We start from the raw sequence: 20,801 nt of genomic DNA, 5'->3' as shown, positions 1-20,801 counted from the left end.
TTGGAAGCATTCAATCCTCCTGCCATGTACTTCACAATAGTTTGCAGAGTATGGATGTAGGTGTAGAACAGCTTCTTGAGGTGAGAAAATCACTGTCCACACTTTTTTTTTCATTAGAGAACAAAAATAATTAATTATGTATTAAGCACAGTAAATATGAACAATGAGACACTAATTTTAAGTTTTTCTCCATCAAAGAAACAATTGTTTGAGTGCTATGTGAGAGCTTGCATTAAAATGTTGAAGAATGATGCGATATTTTCTGTTCACTATCCTAGTTTCATCAGTGACTTGTGACAAACAAGTTGTTGTTTACCATTCATTTCTAACAGTTTTTAATCCTCTAAAGCAATCCAGTATAACCAAAGAAACATAAGATCATTTTCTTAGAAGTGCTTTGTGAGTGAAACTTCTGTGTTAATTTCTGTATGTGGAACATCGAAACAACCGATTACTGCTTACTTTCCATCCTGTAGGAATATATCTAAATTTTATCTCTTGCTTCAGTGTTAACTTTTCCTCGGTGGACTTTTTACAGAATTTCCTTAACTGGTGGACATAAGCCTCTTTTTAAGCTTCAGTCAAATAGAGTGGAATCTGTTGCAAACAGTACTTTTTACAGCTAAATGTTCAAGCAAAGTCAAATGTGCTGCAGTCTTCAGTATGCTTATATATGGCTCTGTCTTGCATAAAGCACCTTGCCAATCCTCTTCATTCATGTCCGGCACAGAGCATCAATGTTTTTTGGAATGACAACTGATTTTGGTCAGCCTTTGGAAAATTCACTGCTGACAGAACCGTGACCACAAAGAAATTCTGTAAACCAGTGATGTAAACAATGTTTTCTAAAGGAGAGTGATTACCAAAAGTTGAGCAAACTGATTCGAGGCATTGTTGTTAAGTTAGACCATTACAAATACCATAAAAAATAATCCAATGAAAAACTTAACATGAAATTGTTTCTTAAAAAAACTGTTTGAGAAAATAAACTTACGTAGCCACTTTGAGCTGCAATTATTTTAAGAATAACAAATGAAAATTTTAAAACCACAGTAATGCCACATCTCAGTAGCACCTTTTAGTGATCATTTGTAAACACTTAAATGGTCACCCTCTTACCATGAATTATTATGGTATTGTGTAGGTTGGGAAGACAGTAGCTCTAGTTAGTGCTTGCTCTTCCTCCCTCCCTTATCCCTCCTCCCTTATCCCTCCTCCCTTTCCCTCACACCCCCCTCTCACACAAACATAGCCACATTTTTATTATTTTCAAATAATAAAAAAAAGGCTTCTTAAGATTCAACAGGTGAAAAAAATAGTTATTGGTAAGCTTCACAACTGTGTTAAGAAAATGCTCCTAAAAAAAGAGGAGATGTGGGAGATGGTATATCATCAAGTGATCTAAATGCCGTGGTATTGCAATTTTAAATGTCATGGTAGTGTAAGTATTTGATGTTGTGAAAGATAAATATTGTTATAGTCCGCATATTTTTGTTAGTTCATAAGTTGTCATTCCCTGATGAACCTGGGACTGTGTTGAGGTGGGTTCATTTGCATGCCTCGACAATACAGATAGCATTGCTGTAGGTGCATCTGCAATGGAGTAGTATATATGGAGAGGCCATCAGCCTTTGGAGTAGTTACATGGACAAGAGCCTTGATGGCACTATCCAACATGGCCTTACTGTGCTGGTACAGTGAATAGCTGAAAGCAATGAGAAACTAATGCATTTATTCTTTTCCCATGGGCACATTCAGTTCTACTGTGTGGCTTAATGATGATAGCGTCATCTTGGGTAAAAAATTCGAGGTAAAATAGTTCCCCTATTTGGATCTCTGGGCAGGGACTACTCAGCAGGATGTCATCATCAGAAAAAAGAAAACTGGCATTCGATAGGTCAGATTGTGGAATGCTAGAGAATTTAAAAAGGGGAAATAGGTTGGTTGAAGTTATAGTGGAAATTAGGCGCAACCTTAGTGCCCAAAGACAGTAGCCTGTGTGTGTGGTGTCATCTTCTCATTATTGTGCTGAGTAGCGATCTCCCCTTTCTGTATTGTTATAAATGTGGATGAAAAATAAGTTTTCCAATTTTTCCATTGCTGCATATTTTAAATAGTATTCAGAATACTGACAAGACAGGTTAAACTCTATTTGCAATACATTTTTAATTGTATCTTAGCCGAGAAGGCTTTCTATTTTGTATTGTTGGACGAACACAGTTCTATAAAAATACTCTTGGAGGGGAGGAGGAAAAAAAATGGAGCAGAAAGAGGAACTACTAGTATGTCATTTAATAAGGCATAGTACTAGGAGTGTGAGAGGAGAAAGACATATTGAGTTCTGCAATAAATTTCAGCTACAGATACCAAATACACTCTTCAAAAATCACAAGAGGAATGGTATATTAGTACGTGGAATTGAGATATAGACTTGGAAAGATTCCAACTGGATTATGTCATAGTCAGACACATAAGCTGTACCCAGGGGTAGATGTAGATTCACATAAAAATTCAGTAATGACAAGGAACAGGCTGAGAGGATTGTGCAAAAGAATTAGTATGGAAAGAAGTGTTACACTGAAGTACTGAGGGATGAAGATGTGCATTTGAAATACTTTATGACTATGATAGTGAATACCGCATTAGGCTGTTCAGCAGAATAATAATGGACTTTTCTAATAAGGACACTCACAGAAATTGGATGGACAAATATAGATACAAATAAAGTAGCTGTGAAGCTTTCAGTGGATCAACAAAAGGAGAAAGTACAAAAATATTAAAGACAGACAGGAACATAGCAACGTAAGTCTCTTAGAAATTAAATAAGTAGGAAATATAAGGAAGCTGAAGTGAAATAGTTGCAGGGAAAATATGGGGAAATCAAAAACAAATAGTAGTCAAATTGACAGATTCAGCATTTAGAAAAATCACAATTACCTTCAGTGAAATTAAAAGCAAAGGTGTCAACATTAAGAGTGTGAAGGATATTCCACTGTTAAATGTGGAGGAAAGAGATGCGTGGAGAAATTACTAGAAAGCCTCTAGGAGGAAGAGGAGGAGGAATTGTCGGATGAAGTGATCAAAGAAGAATTGAGAGTTGAAATTTAAGATATAAGGGACCCAGTGTTAAGAGTTTAACAGAGCTTTGAAGACATGCAATCAAATAAGGTGGAAAACATTGATCACAGTCCTTCAGAATTTCTAAAATCATGGAGAGAAGAGGCAACCAAATTTCTCTTCAGTTTGTTTTGTAGAATCTGAGAGACTGGAGATATACCATCGGACTTCCAGAAAAAATAGGTAGCAAGGGAAGATAAATGCGAGAACTATCACATAATCAGCTGAACTATTCATGCATCTGAGTTGCTGATAGGAATAATGTATGGAAGAAAAGACAGTTGGGGATGTTACATGACAGTCAATTTGGCTTTAGGAAGAGGCAGTTACCATCTTGCTTTTGATATTGGATCTAAGATTTCAGAAAAATCAAGACAAATTGCTAGTTGATTGAAGTCCTCAGGAAAATAGATATAAGCTACAGGGAAAGTTGAATAATGCACAATAGGTACAAAATACCTGAGAACAATACAAACTGAAGACTGAGGATGAAGTGCTTATATTGAAACGGGTGTGAAACGGATGCAATCTGTGATCACTACTTTTCAATCTATACATCAAAGACACAATGACAGAAATAATAAAAAGGTTCAGTAGTGGGATTAAAGTTCAAGGTGAATGGATATGAATGACAAAATTCACTGTTGACATTTCTATCTTCAAAGATAGTGAAGACAAATTACGGGACATGCTGAATGGAATGAACAGTCTAATGACTACAGATTATGTATTGAGGGTACACTAGAGAAAGATAAAAGTAATGAGGAACAGCAGAAATTACTGAAAGACTTAAAATCAAAATTGGTAACCAAGCAGCAGATGAAGTGAAGCAATTCTGCTACCTTAAAAGCAAAATAACACATAATGAACAAGGCAATGACAACATGAAAAGCAGTCTAGTTCAGGCAAAGAGGGCATTCTTGCCCAAAAGAGCCCAGTATAAAATTTTGAGATTAACTTGAAAAAGAAATGTCTGGGAATGTACATTTCGAGCACTACATTGAATAGATGTGAATGACTGATTGTGAGAAAACTGGGGAAAATAAGAGAAAGAAGCATTGGAGAAATGGTGCTAAAGAAGGGTGTTGAAAGTTATGTGGACTGATAAATAAGAAATGCGAAGATTCTCCACAGAATTATTGAGCAAAGGTACATATGGAGAACACTGACAAGAAGGATGAACGGGGTGATAGGATGTTTAAGACATCAGGGAACAACTTCCATGGTTCTCGGTGAAGTTAGAGTGCATAAAACGGTAGGGGGAAGACTGAATTGGAATATATCTAACAAATAAATGACAATGTTGGGTATAAGTGCTACTCCAATATGAAGAGGTTGACACAAGGACAGGCTATCATTGTAGGCCGCATCAAACACTTCCGGAAACTGATGACCACAAAATAAGTATCAGATTCCTGAGTCAATATGATCAGTTTGCATTGCTGATTACAAGCCAGCAAGCCCTCAGTGTCGCCATTTAGCAGTTGGTCCATCTTTGTTTCTCTTGTAATACATGCCTTTCTTAGAGGTGTGCAGACATTACGGGTAGTTAGAACTGAAAAAGGTCACATTTTCTGATTTTTTATGTCATTATAAAATTTGCAACTTTCTTAATAAAATGATATGTATATCATGTATAAATAATCTACACTGGTGAAGATGTTAAAATTTTTATTCGTGTTACTTCAAGATCTAATAAAATCGGTCATTTTTTATATAGAAGGCTGTGGATTACTGTGTTATAAAGCTTAAATTACATGCTTGTATTGGTAGCAGTGTCAAAAACAGTATTGTATCGTTTCATAGTATAAACATGCATTGTATGTTGTAGTGTTAACATTTTTCCAAGGAAAAGTGATGAATAGATTGGTAAATCTCTCAAAAAGTAAAGCATGACACCAAAATGAAGCATTTTTTAAGAAATGTGGGTTTCATGGTAATAGATTTTTGAATGAAGGGAAACATTGTGTTCAAAATGTGGTGTGTGAAGTTACAGACAATGAAACACAGGCAAACTTGTCAGTATCTAGAGAAACACCCATTAGCGCTTTGAAGATTAAAATAAAACATTGTAATACACAGTTTTCTCAAAATGAAAATGATGTAAATGTTAGGTTAGGTTATTTTCTGATAGACTTACACGTCCTAACAAGGGTGTTAGGTGAATGTGCTGGGCCCAGGCTCCTTGCCGCTAACAAACTGATTTCTTTTGGTCACATCTTTTGCAATAATGACTGTGCGAGTCGACGGTACCTCGTTCGGAAAGAAAGAGCAGCTGATGCTACTGAGGACTTGGCTGCGAGCATTTCTCATGACTTCTTGGGCTCTTATTCGTAATGGCATTCAGACAGTCAAGGGTGCTGTCGATTGTTGCATATGAATGCAAAATACCCGCATTGTGCAATTCCGCAAAGTGATTTTTACTCCAAAATGGCTATCATCCTACAAGTTGTGTCATATGTGCAGTGCAGAACATAGCAGTTTCCGTTAATTGTGCCGGTTGTAAATATACTCATTCATTTTGGAATTCTGATAAGTGTAAAGATAATTATTTTGAAGTAAATGTTAGGTAGTTTTATGGCTTGAAAGCTATTGGCAAAGGACACAATCTAGCAGAAACAATGTGTGCCATGATGAATATGCCATGCCCACTGTGTAAAATTGATAAGTATGCAGGATTTATTGGAACTGCTGTGGAATCTGTTGCATGTGAGTCAATGAAGGGTGCTGCAAACAAAGCTGTTGAAGTAAATGATGGTATGAATGACATACCAGTAGCATTTGATGGCACTTGGCAGAAGCATGGCTACAGTTCTACGAGTACTGTTGCTGTGGTGACCAGTGTGGATACTGGAAAGGTAACAGATTTCCAGATATTAACTAAACATTGTCATAAGTGTAAATCATAGAATGGAGAAAGGCGTATCTGGGACAGAAATTATGAAGGAACAAGTGGTGGTTAGGAGACCTCTGCAGCTATTGAAATTTTTAGTCAGTCTGTGAACGAAAGGGGAGTGTGTTACCCCCTAAGTTCTTAGGTGATGGAGACTCAAAAGCGTATAACAGTGTAGTGGCCACTCAGCCTTATGGTGAGAAGATTATCACAAAACTGGAATATGTGGGTCATGTCCGAAAGAGGATGGGCACCAGGTTGAGGAAGTTGAAACGAAGTTTGAGAGACAAGAAACTTTCTGATTGTAAAACCATAAGAGGCAGGCTGACAGACAAAATGATTGATGAACTACAGCAATATTATGGGGTGGCCATTAGAAATAATACTGAGGATTTGTTGAAAATGAAGCAGGTAGTATGTGCTACATTCTTCCACAGACTGTCAACTGAAGAAAAACCAGTACACTACCTTTGCTCTCATGGACTTGATTGATGGTGCAATTTTCACTCTACAGCGGAGTGTACGCTGATATGAAACTTTCTGGCAGATTAAAACTGTATGCCGGACTGAGACTCGAACTCGAGACCTTTGCCTTTCGTGGTCAAGTGCTCTACCGTCTGAGCTCCCCAAGCTCCATCTGCACGTGTACCCTCTGCACAAAACAGGTTGATAAGGCAGCCTAATAGTGCCGCAACTGAACAGGCCTCTTGCACAGGGCAGCCTGTATGTCGGAGTCTGGAAAATAATTTCTTGCTGCTGAAATGTACGCTACCTTTCATAGCAGGTCGATACAGGCAGACTGTTTCTATTCCCACACAATATGCCTGTTGTGCAGGTAAGCCTAAGCCACACGCACATGTAATATATCAAAGAATGTAAAATCCAGGATGGAATGTAACAATATTAGAGAAGGAAAGTTGCTACTCACCATATAGCGGTGATACTGAGTCGCAGATAGGCACAACAAAGAGATTCTCACAATTATAGCTTTCAGCCATTAAGGTCTTTGTCAACAATGGACATACACACACTTGCAAACGCAATTCACACACACACGACTGCAATCTCAGGCAACTGAAACTCAGCATCTTTGCTCTGCAGTGAGTAGCAACTTTCATTCTCTAATATGTAATATATATTATATGTGAATTACCCTCAGATTGCAAGCATATCAGGTCCTATTGTGCAAATTAGGCCACTTGAGAGTGGTGCCCTGTCACCTGCTGACCCAGCCCTTGCTGCCCTCGCTCAGTGGTTCGCCCCGGTTCCTGTCCTTCCCACCTTTTTAATTCTTCTTACTTTTTACATTTATTGCTGGTTTACTGTCTTGTCATTGTTGTTTTCTTTCTTGAGATTTTAACAACTTACCTGCATTGTTAGTTTTCTGGTAGCAATAGAGGGAGAGTAAAAGCAAGTCTGATATAGAGGGCGGGTCTCCCATCACGTAAGGTGTCCCAGGGGCCTCCAGATGCTTGCTGGGTGCAGCAATGCACATTATCACTTTTACTTGCGAATATCTCTTGGTTTTATTAATTCTTGGTTACAGTAGAGTTCATCAGGATTTGTTTCTGTCCCCTTCCTCTCTGAGGACTCTTGCCGGCTTGATACACAGAAGGTGGAGAGACTGAAGACCTTTTAGTTTGGTCACTTTAACTCTGTCACCTCAATCCAGCCTGTTATCTTTGCTGTACCTATTATGGGCATCCAGAAAGTATTTTTTCTATCAGAAATGGGTTACCTAAGACCGAGCTAAATCAAGGCATGTTATGTTACCTATTAGTCCAGTATTCCTTCATGCACAGTGACCGAATGTTTCCATTTCTTTGTCAGTAGCTCTTGTTTGTTCCTTTTCTCTTCCTCTTCCTCTTCAAAACACCATGTTTGTAATCTTTCTTGATTGCCTCTCAGTCCTGTAAATTTAGTGTCCGTAATTCCTCAAGTTCTTTTCCTGTGTACCTGTACCAGTTGGACCAAATAAGCTTGTATTACAAGAATTTGTGAATATCATAGATAAGCTCATATTGGTCCATTCTTTCTGTGTGTTCCATGACTTTGATTATTTCCATCTGCATTGTAACTGTGACTTTAGGGATTTGTCTAGATATCTGCATTGAGTTTTAGATGTTGTATTCCCTCTTTTTCTTGGTCTTAAGACTTTTGTCATAATTTTGTTATGTTACTTCTAACTGCTCTTTTAATGTTTTGTGTTAGAGACTAAGATTATTTGAAGTGTAGAGTGCTTCTTGTTTGATCACTGCTCTGTGACAGAGTTACAATTCCAGGGAAGGCATTTTTATTCTAAAGATTTGTAACTGAAATGTGGTTTCTGTTTCGCAAAGTCTTGAGTTAAGTGGCCTTCTCTTCATTGCAGTTTTCAATAATCCATTGAATTGTGGGCACTCTGTTATTGTTAATTTTGAGTTCTCCCGCTGCTATTTTTTATACCAGTCATGAATTTTATCCTTTAGTTCTTTATTTTTTTAAATTTCAAACACACATCACATTGTATAATTTTCCTATACTTAGATGCTTTGTAACAGTTTTGTTAATAAATTTACTGAAAAAGGAACAGATTGTGCACTAATAGTAATAAGGGTGGAGCAGTGAGCACTGTCTTCAAAAAAAATTAATTGAACGCATTTTTTATCCCTCTTGTCTGATCTGTAATCATGATATGTGTTTTCCCAAATTTTTAATTGCTCCTGAATCACCAAATAGGCTATTCATTTACTCCAATTAAAATTATTTGTTGTTTGATGTTTTTTTATATGGTGATATAATGTTCACACATTGGCTGTATGTGTATGAGTGGCATCATATGTTGTGGGTCACGTAAAATGTGCTGTTGCTGAGGTGTTTCCTGGAGAAATGATGGCAGCACCCATCAAAAAGTGAGATGGGAATGAAAAAACTATGTGAATAGCTTATATTAAGTAGCCAGTCAGACAACAGACTGCAGTTGGTGTGTTCTGTAGTGATTAATTTAATCTATTTTCTACACTTGGAAGCAATTTAAAAAAATAAAAATAAAAACAACAGTTTAAGTGTCAAGATTCCTTGCTTCGTGGTGCTTAAAAGGTTTTTCCTTTGAGAAAAACACTTAATTGTCGGTGAATAAAGCCACAGCAAGTACCATCATGTAGAAGAATAATTCTGTCTGTACCTGTTGAGAGTGTCACAACTTTTCCCATGTTGCCAGTCAATTCTTTTGTCACTCAGTGGCCACTATTAACCTTTGTTTCATTGACCCAAACAGTGTCATCAAAATTAATTTCCTTCACTTCTTGTGGAAACCTGTATTGCCAAGCATCTATGTCTACTCTCACCATCAACATTTTAGAGCCTGATGGTTAATATACAGTAAATGTGCCACGAAAAGATTCTACATTTGTTGTACACCTCTGAACATCTCTCTTCCTGTCTGTTGTGTAAAAAACAAGGTTAGTGCTTCACTGATTTTCTTTCAATTTTTATCCTTCCCAATACACACATACCTAGTCCAGCTATGTCGATGACTACTTACGAGACTTGCTAGACAGGTCTCTCATTTTTCATTTACCTCTCCAAGTTCTCCTGCACATTGCGTATAAATTGATGCACTTTTTCTTTAAGTGCAATTAATTTTGTGGCTTTCTTTATGTTCTCTTTGAATCCAAAGCCAGGATCCACCCATTTTACTTTGTATTGCAACAAGGAATGATTATTACACCAAAAACAAAATGGATGTAAACCAGAAAGTTATAAAACATGATGCAGTAGCAGAACAGTCCTATTTTATACATCCTAATGCTCAACAACGCAACCAAATTGATTTTTTGTTGTGATACAATGGCAATGGTGGACAGTTGCCACATGACATCAAGAGCTCCGATTGGGTGATTTGTGTGGGCAGTTTTGTCTTGGCTGTGCTGAAAGTGGAAACTGAGTGAGAGCTCACTTGAAAACAATGCAATTTTATGAGCTGATATGTGTGTATTTGTACCCACATCAGTTGCCTGTGGTGAGGGTTTTTTTTCATCCTGATAGTTTTTATTATTATGGTTTTGTTATATATTGTGCTCAGCTCATATTTACTTAGTTTTTGTTGATATTGCCTTTATTCTCCAGGGTAGCATCAATGAACCAGGTCTTGGTCTTTTGTCTTGGTGGGCAAATTCGTAGTGTACAGACACTTTGGAAGAAGATTGATGTATTTAACAGTCAGGAACTGGTACAACAGGATGTCAACACAGGTAGTTAATGCAGTAATTGTATTTTTGGATTCATTTGTATTCATGGTCTGTTGTAAGCAATAAATTTATTATTCAAGTATTCTTTAAATATCTTTATTATTCTTTAATAACAACATCACATAAAAATTAAAAACAAAGAAAATTACAGTTACTTAATTGGCGCCTTGTCACATTTGCTATCATGCATTACCAGTAAGAAATTTACAATATTTACATGTTGTACTATGTGTGATAAAACAAATAAACTTACATTATATTTTGAAGGCATGTACTCTTTTATTGTTATTAGTTGCTGGCATTTCTACACAAAAATTAATACTGGTATTTGTCTCAGCCGGATTATATTTACCATTGTCCTGTAAACCTAAAATTAAGGAACCATGTGTAATCTCTTTCCAAGTCTCATTTGGTTAAAGGGCATGTTCATGGTAACAGCATTGTACTGGTGGTATGTCAAGCTGTAATACTGGCTAACTAAAATTCATCAACCATTTCACACTGTAAGGAGATAAACAGGGAGGAGGGAGAAGAACAGTGTGATATCACTTTTTTTAATTTGTGTATATATTTACAATAACCAGAAGTTTAAATCTCAAACAGCACACAGCTTTTTTATGAAAATAGTTCTCATAAAATTCATGAAGTATACAACATTTCTTAGAATGGTATGATTTTGTGTGACATTATTGCAGTTACAGGTGCACATCACAGACTTGAAGTAAAAAGTTATAAGATTACTATTTACACTTTTCAGATGAGCACTTTTTACATATTTTTGTTTCCTCTTGTGGCCAAGAGACAGGTATCATACTGTCATTGAATTGGCCCTATATATTTATTTCTGATTATTAGGGTAATGGAGGATTAAGGTGCATTATTAGGAAAGGGAAACTTTAAACTGAAAAAGCAATATGCATTATAGAAACCAATGGAGTTTTAGCATCATAAAATACTTTGTTCCTATTGCCTATATCAGTGAATAGGTTATCTGGAGTAAGGATAAATTTAATTAGACTTTTATGGTGAGCTCCCATGCTGATCAGTTCTGATACCTGTACCTTATGCATCACTACAGGAGATATTTATGGATGTCAGTAGTATATTACTTTGTTGCAGAGTCTCCAGATTCATAAAAAATATTTCATTTAGAAACATTTATACATTAAGTATTAATAACTTATTCCATTGGTGTCAAAAAATGTAGCAAGACATCCACAACTATTATAATTTCAAAAGGCAAATAGAAAAAAAGGTTTGCATTGTGCAGCTCAATACGTATGTACAGGACGAGGCATGAGTGAATCGATTTTATTTAGAACAGGAAATCTTAATGTTACTGTTGCTTGCAACTGCAAATAGCTAATTATTAGCCCATAAAGGGTCTGGTTCATGATCACTAAAAATGAGGATTTGTTAACTGTGGTAATTATTTGTGGAACTTTCACTTCTGGTTCTATTTGTCAGCAAATCTCTTGATATAGTATTTTGTATTCACAGAATATTTTAATATTGCTAACGTGAACTTATGAGCACTATGGAGGAAAGTTGAGCAACTGTAAAGGACAACACAAATCATGTTGCAACATCAGTCAAAATAAGAGCATTTTTATTACACCAATTTACAATTAACTTGGCAATTTTGTGGAATGCATTATTTAAATTACTGGCTCTTGTGATTCAAAGCTATTGCTTTAGAAATCTTGCTATGTTTTGGTGCAATTACAGTTCAAGACTAAGGTGAAATTCCATGTTTTCCTCTCTTTTTGTACAGGTTTCAATATTGAACCAGTGATATATTTTGTTTACTTTGGAAACTGTAGGAAAAATTAACCAGTACCAGTTTCCTGTGAATTGTTGGCATGTTACTAGGTATTGCCATAATACTACCAAACTATTTAGTTGTAAAATTAATGTAACTAATCTTGTTAAAAATAGTTTGTAGATTCCTATAGCCATCTGGGAATTATTGCACTTTTTCTCAAATGTGTAGCAGCGAGCTTTCTTAATGAATACTTTATATTGCTCCTACACTGAATGTAATCACTAAATTTTGTAGCATTCTGCAACATTTGGTTTTTATTTATCAGCATCATTATAATTCTATTGGGGAGTGTCAGTCTGTAGTTCTACTTAGAGGGATTGCAGTGCATTTAACAGCTTACAAATATGAATCAACATGTCAGTCACTAAAACAAATTTCAGTCTTTGTGAGATGAGGAGTTAATATTAAAAGCCCCCTTATGTAAGCTTTTATTATAAAGGACTGAATTTTTGCAAGCTGGGTTGGAATGATGGAAATGTTTAAACACACTATTTACTTCAAAATACTGCTCCTGAACAGCACATTTACTCAGTATGCCTTTGAATCATACTCTGAAATGAAACCACTGCACAGGCACATTTGTTATATATCTTCTGTGAATTTCTTGTTGGGTTCAAGTAATTTCAATCACTAATTCTTCTGCCTGATGTCAGGAACAGTTTTAAAAATAAATTACCTTCATTATTCTATTACTAAACAATGAGGTAAGTGTTCTCTGAGATATTCAAACAATTCCTTGGATGCTCCTGGACAGTTGGTTAATTCAAGTTCTTGTAAGTGCCGTAGCTGTATGAGACTGGACAGACCACTGGACGTAAGCAGTGGACAACCTGTAAGCAGGAAATATTTACATCATTAGATGTTTACAACATTATGTTCCTTGTGCACATATGAATTAATATGAACAAACATCCCAGAAAAGCCTGTGTACAACAAAAATATTCAAACCTCAAACAGTAGAGATTACATATGCTCATATTTTTTGTACTTTTCTTTTTTTCCACTTAAACAAAGGAGCTGCAATGGACATTTATAGGACATAGCAGTTTTTGGATCCCTTCAGACCAAGTGGCAACAGAGATGTCTGGATGATGTAGGAGAAATTTGTAGTTAACTACTGTAGATGAATTCTGTACTGATATCCATAACCCAGAAACAAGGAATGAAGTAGACTGTATGAAAACACATACAATTTCCATAGTTCTTAGAAAGAAAAACTGCAAAAATATACCATAATGGTAGCTGCGATTTCTTGGGTCTGCAAGGGTGTTTAACAATATGACTGAATTAAAATAATACTGTATACCTGAGCTGTTGTTAGCAAATGAAGAACATGATATGGAAACTGAGTAAAGCTCATACGTCTTCTGTTGTTGGCGAACTGTTCACCAGCTCAAAGTAAGTTCATACACAATGTTCCTCTGAATATTGGATTCCTTAGATAAGTGTGACTCTGTGTGACTGTTTCCTCTCTGGTAATGATGTGCCAGAGTAGATGAGGGTGACATTGGCAGTGTAGGAGAATAACTGTGTACTGACATCAGTTGTAATATTTGATTGTATTCTAAATGTATTCTGCTGTTAAGCCCTGTGCTACAAGTAAATAGCTTTAATATTTTTTGATTATACTGAACCTTACAGGTAAAGGATCAAGGGCTTCCGAAACCAATATTTTACTGGTAACACAACCCCCAAAGCATTTGCATGACAACAAAAAAGTTTGATAATAACAATATTGTGAAAAAGATAGATTGCTACTCACCATATAGATGAGATGTTGAGTAGCAGACAGGCACAACAAAAACACCATTAAACATGCGAGTTTTCAGCCAAAAGGCAATCTCCTAAAGTAGACGCACGTCCACACAAGCACAACTCACTCGCACATGACCACTGTCTCTGGACACTGAGCTGAGTCTGTCCTCAGTCACCATAAACAGCGGTCATGTTTGTGAGATACTCTTGTATGATTTTGTGTGTGTGTATGTGTGTGTGTGGGGGGGGGGGGGGCTACTTTTGAAGAAGGCCTATTAGTTGAAAGTTGACATGTTTAGTAATCTTGTTTGTGCCTGTGTATGCGGCTCAACATCTCCTCCATATGGAGAGTAGCAACAATCTGTCCTTTTCATAAGGTTGTCATTATTCCGCCCTCGATTTTTCATTGTTTAAAATTGAATAATATGAACATAATAACATTTTAATTAATAAGTACCTTTATGTTTATATTATTTTGAAACAATAGAATTCTATTTATGAATTTTAACAACCAGCATAAATGTTTGCAGCCAAGGCTTACCTTTAACAAAGATGAATTAAACAAAAACAGATTTAAACATAACATGATGTTAATTAACTACCATTCTGATAAATGTAAAATAATGTACAGTTCTGCATGTACTTTATTTAAATTTAATAGTTCATGGGGCAATAAACAAAATTAGTAATGACTTTGTTTCATTTGAAATGTTTTTTCAGCACAAATGCATTTCACTTGTGTCGAATCATGTCTTCAAAAACTAAGGTTTTGCACCTGACTAATGAATTTATATTGTTTTGTCAAGCTGTTTGTTTCTTAATATTTTTCTTGTATTGCCTAGTATGCCACTTAATTGATCTTAAATGTTAAACACTCTTCACACACTTTTTGAGAATTTGCTCTATATCATATTTTAAGAATTTGATGCCCCACTCATTCTGTCCTGTGTTGTCTGTATTCACATAATGCCCAGAGAGTACAAATTTCTTGAATCTAATTTCATTCTTTTCCAGACATGACATAGCATTGTTTTTAATAACTAACCCTGTGGAATGTAATGACAGACTTGTGATTTCCAATTGAACTTATAATTCTTAGTAAAATGACCTTGGATGATAACATCAGTAGGATTTTTCCAAATGGAATAAAATCTATTTTAAAAATACAACTGGATTAAGACAGAGAATGCCGTGTCCTCTTTTCTCTTTAATGTTGCCTTAGAGAGAGTTGTGAGGAAACTCAAACTAGTACCTGTTGGTATCCTCCAAAGAAATAAAGTTAAGGTTTTGGCATATGGAAATGATGTAGTGTTCATTGGAAAGTGTGGATCAGAGATTAAACAGTTATTTGTGGACCTTATTTAAGAAGCATCCAGACTCGGCCTAAAAGTGAATACTCAGGAAACAACAGTCAAATTTCTGGGTACGATGCTAACTGAGCAAAATCAGAGGCCAGCAGAAGCGAAAATGATACTGCAAAATACTAATAGAGCCTAAGTGCTCTATAAAAAAAAAAAAAAAAAAACAAAAAAAAAAAAAACTTTCTAGGGTTTAAACCACTGACAAGGGAAACTAAATTCAAGTTATATAATACAGTCACCAGATCAGTCCTAATCTATGGAGCAGAAACATGGAAGAACACTAGTTACAGGTATTTGTAAATGAAGATTATAGGAAAATCTTTGGTTCATACTACAGTGAATCACAAAGCTGGTATGTAGGTGATAGGCAACACGAAAATCGATGTGCTATTACCACAAGCAACAATAATGAGAATAATACATTCCAGAAGATTTCAATGGGCAGATCATCTGATGAGAAAGAGCGAGGATCAGAGAGTTTAAAAAATATTAGTGGAGAAGTCATTAAGTAAGAAACCAAGGGGGAGACATGCAAAAATGAAATTAAAACAATATGCAATAGGATGGATGTAAATAATTGGCAGGAAGCAGCACAAGATATAAGCATTTGTAGGCCATATGTGAGATTGGTAAGGGAGCTTCGAGTTTTGTAGGAACCAAAAAGTAAAAGAACAACAACTAATCCTCGGGACCTTCTTTTCTGCGGTAAGGCTCCTGTGTTTGTTGACGTGGAAATAGTACTACCATTAATGGACATGGCAATAAAATTTTTTTTTGAAAATATTATTGCTGCAAAGTCACTAGTAGCAGTGTCGTATTTTGTATTAAATATTAACAAAGATGTGCCACAAACATACAGACTGTATCCAGTTTGCTGCTTTTATCCTGTATTTAGTCTCACCATAGCTATCAGTAACAGTATTTGCTTAAGTGTGTTGTCATGACAATGAAATTTGATGGAGATGATGCAGTAGTCTGTTTTTTTATTGTTTCAGCCAGTGACGATAAAAAAATAAGGAAAAACCATTGTGTGACAATAGTTATGAATCAGACATTTTGGCATTAGTGTGACAGTGCTTCTGTCAACAAGAGGGGAACATTGCAGTGTAGGTTCAAGAAAATGTGAATAACTTGCTGAGTAGGTCTAGCCCAAACCCTGATCTGAACCATTTCAAACATTTTTGTGATGCAGTAAGACGTTAGATGCTAAATTTGCTCAATAACCTAACATCAGCTACCTCTTTGCAGGCAGTTCAGTGGAATTAATTTTTTGTACCACATTAGAACTAAGATCAACTAACTGTATTTAATTTCTGATAAGTTTATTTTTGTGATTTAGGAACAAAGGCTATGATGGTAAGTATTCTTTCCAAGATGCTTTTTGAGCTGTTATTGGTTGCCATTACAGAGAATTCGAAATTCTTCGGTGACACTAAACATCTGTAGAAGCATATTTGCTATGTATCAGATTTGAAAATTGGGCCATTTCTTCTTATTCCTATCAGCATAGGATACTGTGCAAAAGAAGCAATGTATTCTGACTTCCCAAGTGACAAAAATAGTGATGTTATGATAAACAGAAGCTGATTGTTGTTGCAGTTTTTATACACCTGGTACAGCATGCTACCACAAGACGCCAGACATGCAGTTTTTGTGCTACTGGTACAGCGTACTACCACAGGATGTAGGCACATACAGAGGTAACGAGACCAATTCCCATGAACATATAAAACTACTAAGTTGGTGCTAAGTATGCTTCTTGCAGTCCACAGAAAGAAAGTGACAAGCATACTTCCCAAGTCTCATGGAAAAGTTACTCTGATGGTACATGTACTTCCCACTGGCCTTTAAAACAATGTTATTTGTGATATGTGTACATCCCATGGGTCCTGAGAAGCTTGAGATGTTTTACGATAGTTAAATAGCTACATTTCATAACAAACAGATGTTAAAACTGGTACAGTGGACTACCACTAGATGCCAGGAGGATACAGAGGTGGAATGACATATTTGCATGAACGTAGTAAATCCAAATAGTTGCTGGTAAGTATACTGGATGAATTGGTATACTGGAAAAAATCAAATTCATTGTGGTGAAACTTAGTGAACAGCCTCCCTGCCAGATTAAATATTTTAATAGTAGCAGAAGAATGATGTACATGTTCTTAATTATTCAAATGGTTTCTTTGGGACAAAAAAAAAAAAAAAAAAAAAAAAAAAAAAAAAAAAAAAAAAAAACTCTTGAATCTTTTGTCCACTCAGCAGCATGAGATACCAAGGTTTTGATACTGTGTGAGCATTGTTCGACAATAATTGATGCAGTTAACAAGTTAAAACTGAATTAGACCAGGGCTCAGACACAAATACCTGCCTTTCATATGATCATATTAATAACCCTAAGTGTCGAAACGGGAAGATACCCTTCTGTAACTATTTTCTGAAAAAACTGGTCTCTTGGTATATAACAGTATGTGCCTGACATGGATCGGAAAATGGCTGTGGAACAGTGAGACATCAAGTTTTGTGTGAAGTTTGGCACCTCAGGCGGTGAATTCATCAAATTTGACCCAAATACTAAGAGGCATGTTTGTGGTAACTTTTACTCAACGAAGCCCCACCCAGCCCACAAGTAAAGCTCGTGCACAAGTTTTTGCTCAGAAAACAGATCACAGTTGTGGATCATCCCACTGTATTCACCAGACTGGACTGCAGCAGACTTATTCCCCAAAGAGAAGTTGGCAGTGACAGGACACCATTGTGATGCAATTATGAACACCTAAGAAAATTCTATTGCAGTACTAAATGTAATTCCAAAAAATAACTATACTGAATGTTTCAAAACAGTTTTTAAATAAATCTTATAATTAAATTTTCCATGGGCCTTTTAAAATAATTTTAGCTGTGTATTGATTCAAGGGGAGACTAATTAGAATAAATACGGTGACATTGTATACATAGTCTGACTTATTTTTTGTAGTCGCAGCCCTAATTGAACTGGGACACACTGTGTATTGTTCTTTTCACAAATCCATAGCAAGGAAATTGTGAATGCAGAAAATGTGCTATAACACAGGATACAATTTACAAAGATTACTTTACTTAGATTTAGTATTTATTTCATGTGCCCAAAGTCAAGTAGTATTAAGGTAAAAATTAATGCAGTAATAGTCAAATGTATATTAATACTTGCAGACTTAAAAACGAAAATAACTCAAAGGCTGTTGTTGCCAAAAACTGCCAATTAAGAATAATTCAGTGTTTACATGAAAATTTCTGAACATATGTACAGATGTAAAAATCGCATGTTGATACTTTCACTAGATTCATACATCAGTTGATTCTTTTTATAAATTTGATTGATTAGACGAATTTGCTAGCAGTAAATGCTTCAGGCTCCCCTTCAACTGTTCCTTATAAGCAGCTAAGCTTTCTACAATTGATGACAAGTTATCGAAAAGGTTTGTTTCTAAATAACAGACATTACTAGGAACAAAAGTGTTGATGTAGGTTGCTCTTATTCTTTGTAATGGTTTTGTGGAATGAGCTGTTGATTGGAAAACAAGATGTCTTATTTATGTGAAACTGGCTGATCGTTTGACCTGTTTACTTCTTATCTCAGTCTTGTGTTACATAAGGAAAGCAAGATTGTATACACATTTTTAAGAATGCAAGTCGATAGATAGCAAATTATACCTGTACTAATTTTGATTAAAATTTGTTCAAGCATTCCAGAATTGTGTTAAACTTCAGTAGCTTTGTTACCCTCTCATCATTTCTCCTTTCCCACCTCATTTGAATGCATGTGATGTCCTAGTGTGTGTGCGTGCGTGTGTGTGCTTTGCTCTTTAGGTTATTTTAAAAGCATTTGTATAGAACAGCATATTTTCCCATAGTGACAATCTCTTTCTGCTTTGCCCAAACAATAAAATAAAATAAACAAATAATTTATTTTAACCATATACTAATTATAAGTGTAAGCATGCTATGACCAACTTGTAGTCTGTGGTATCACCACTACCACCATGAACCACTCCAACCTATGAAATGATTACTGCTTCACTTTCCCTTCTATCAGTTTGTTTACATACAATTAGTAGCTGTATTAATGATCCCAGCTAACTGGTAATTTTACAACTGTCTTCCGAGCTTAAAAATGTTGGATATCAGGACCTATAGCAGTATTTGAAGAAATATTCCTGTATTTTCATAAGATGGTTAAAGAAAATAATGCTTCATCTTCACTCTGATAACATCAAGAGGTAAGGACTTCCAATACAGCAAAGTTAGAGTCCTCTCAGAATGTAAGGGGAATTTGTGAACAGTATAAATTTTTTGTCTTCTGTTGCTATTTCTTCTTCCCTTTCCGAAACAATCAGGTTTGGATGAATGGCTTATTCTAAGATAGAAATTAATCTTAAATTTTGTTTCATTTTTTATTGGAGGCTTCTCTTTAGGGAGTGATTTTTGTAATTAACTATATTTTTATTTTTCTACTGGCTTACTAAGAGTGTGGAGAGCTTTCCTTCACGGTAAACTCCAATCTCTGAAGATTTCGTTTCTCTTGATGCTAAGAAATTGGGCTTCAAGATGACCTTTCCAAACAAGCTACTTTAAAGAATTGGGCCATAACCTAGGCAAGCGAGCGTTTCATAAGAGATAAATTATCCCCTAAAGGAGACCCAATTTGTCTACAATGTCCCATGAGGTAAGGACAAGGAACAAGTGATACTGTTCTAAAGGAGCTTCCACTGTGTTGCACACTCTTTCTTATTCTCACTCTACGTGTACCATAACACAGCACAATCATTCAATTTAAGCATTCAAAAAATACACTCATAACACTTCATAACAAATTGTAGGAACAAAACTGCAAAACTCCTCCACTAGGACCTACCCAAGGACAGCACTGTGAGATTTCCCCATTGTTTCCAGTCCTCACTTTCACAGTATGAGGATGACTTTGATTTTGACCAGCACAAACAAGTGTGTAATTACTTCTTAAATCTTTAATTTCTCATTCACCTACTTTGCATCAGAGTTTTGTGACACTTGTTGTTGAGGGCAAACTTTTTCACATAAGGCACCATTGTATTTTGGAGTTCCACTTTATTTTGCAGTATGGCATGTTTTTGCAAATATATCCTATTTGCAAATATGTTCTAGATTATAGCTAAATGGAATTATAAGTTGGGATATACACGCCTGGAAATGGAAAAAAGAACACATTGACACCGGTGTGTCAGACCCACCATACTTGCTCCAGACACTGCGAGAGGGCTGTACAAGCAATGATCACACGCACGGCACAGCGGACACACCAGGAACCGCGGTGTTGGCCGTCGAATGGCGTTAGCTGCGCAGCATTTGTGCACCGCCGCCGTCAGTGTCAGCCAGTTTGCCGTGGCATAAGGAGCTCCATCGCAGTCTTTAACACTGGTAGCATGCCGCGACAGCGTGGACGTGACCCGTATGTGCAGTTGACGGACTTTGAGCGAGGGTGTGTAGTGGGCATGCGGGAGGCCGGGTGGACGTACCGCCGAATTGCTCAACACGTGGGGAGTGAGGTCTCCACAGTACATCGATGTTGTCGCCAGTGGTCGGCGGACCGGACCGCAGCGGCG

The 20,801-nt window shown here is 36.2% G+C and overlaps 2 protein-coding genes across 2 annotated transcripts in view; one reads left to right on the top strand and one right to left on the bottom strand.

Moving 5' to 3' along the window:
- LOC126354046 (DNA-directed RNA polymerase III subunit RPC8) overlaps positions 1 to 10,330 on the top strand; it is a 40,974-nt gene extending 30,644 nt beyond the window's left edge. Inside the window, exon 5 of the mRNA XM_050003391.1 lies at positions 10,118 to 10,330. Within this exon, the coding sequence (XP_049859348.1) occupies positions 10,118 to 10,171 (54 nt within the window). The 3' untranslated portion in view covers positions 10,172 to 10,330. The remainder of the gene's footprint in view (positions 1 to 10,117) is intronic.
- The window catches only part of LOC126354038 (F-box/LRR-repeat protein 16), a 766,827-nt gene continuing 756,345 nt past the window's right edge, over positions 10,320 to 20,801 (bottom strand). The window contains exon 6 of the mRNA XM_050003382.1: positions 10,320 to 12,894. Within this exon, the coding sequence (XP_049859339.1) occupies positions 12,746 to 12,894 (149 nt within the window). The 3' untranslated portion in view covers positions 10,320 to 12,745. The remainder of the gene's footprint in view (positions 12,895 to 20,801) is intronic.

This window comes from Schistocerca gregaria, chromosome 3, assembly GCF_023897955.1.
Source record: "Schistocerca gregaria isolate iqSchGreg1 chromosome 3, iqSchGreg1.2, whole genome shotgun sequence".
NCBI classification, from domain to species: Eukaryota; Metazoa; Arthropoda; class Insecta; order Orthoptera; family Acrididae; genus Schistocerca; species Schistocerca gregaria.
This window is presented reverse-complemented; position numbering and strand designations above follow the sequence as displayed.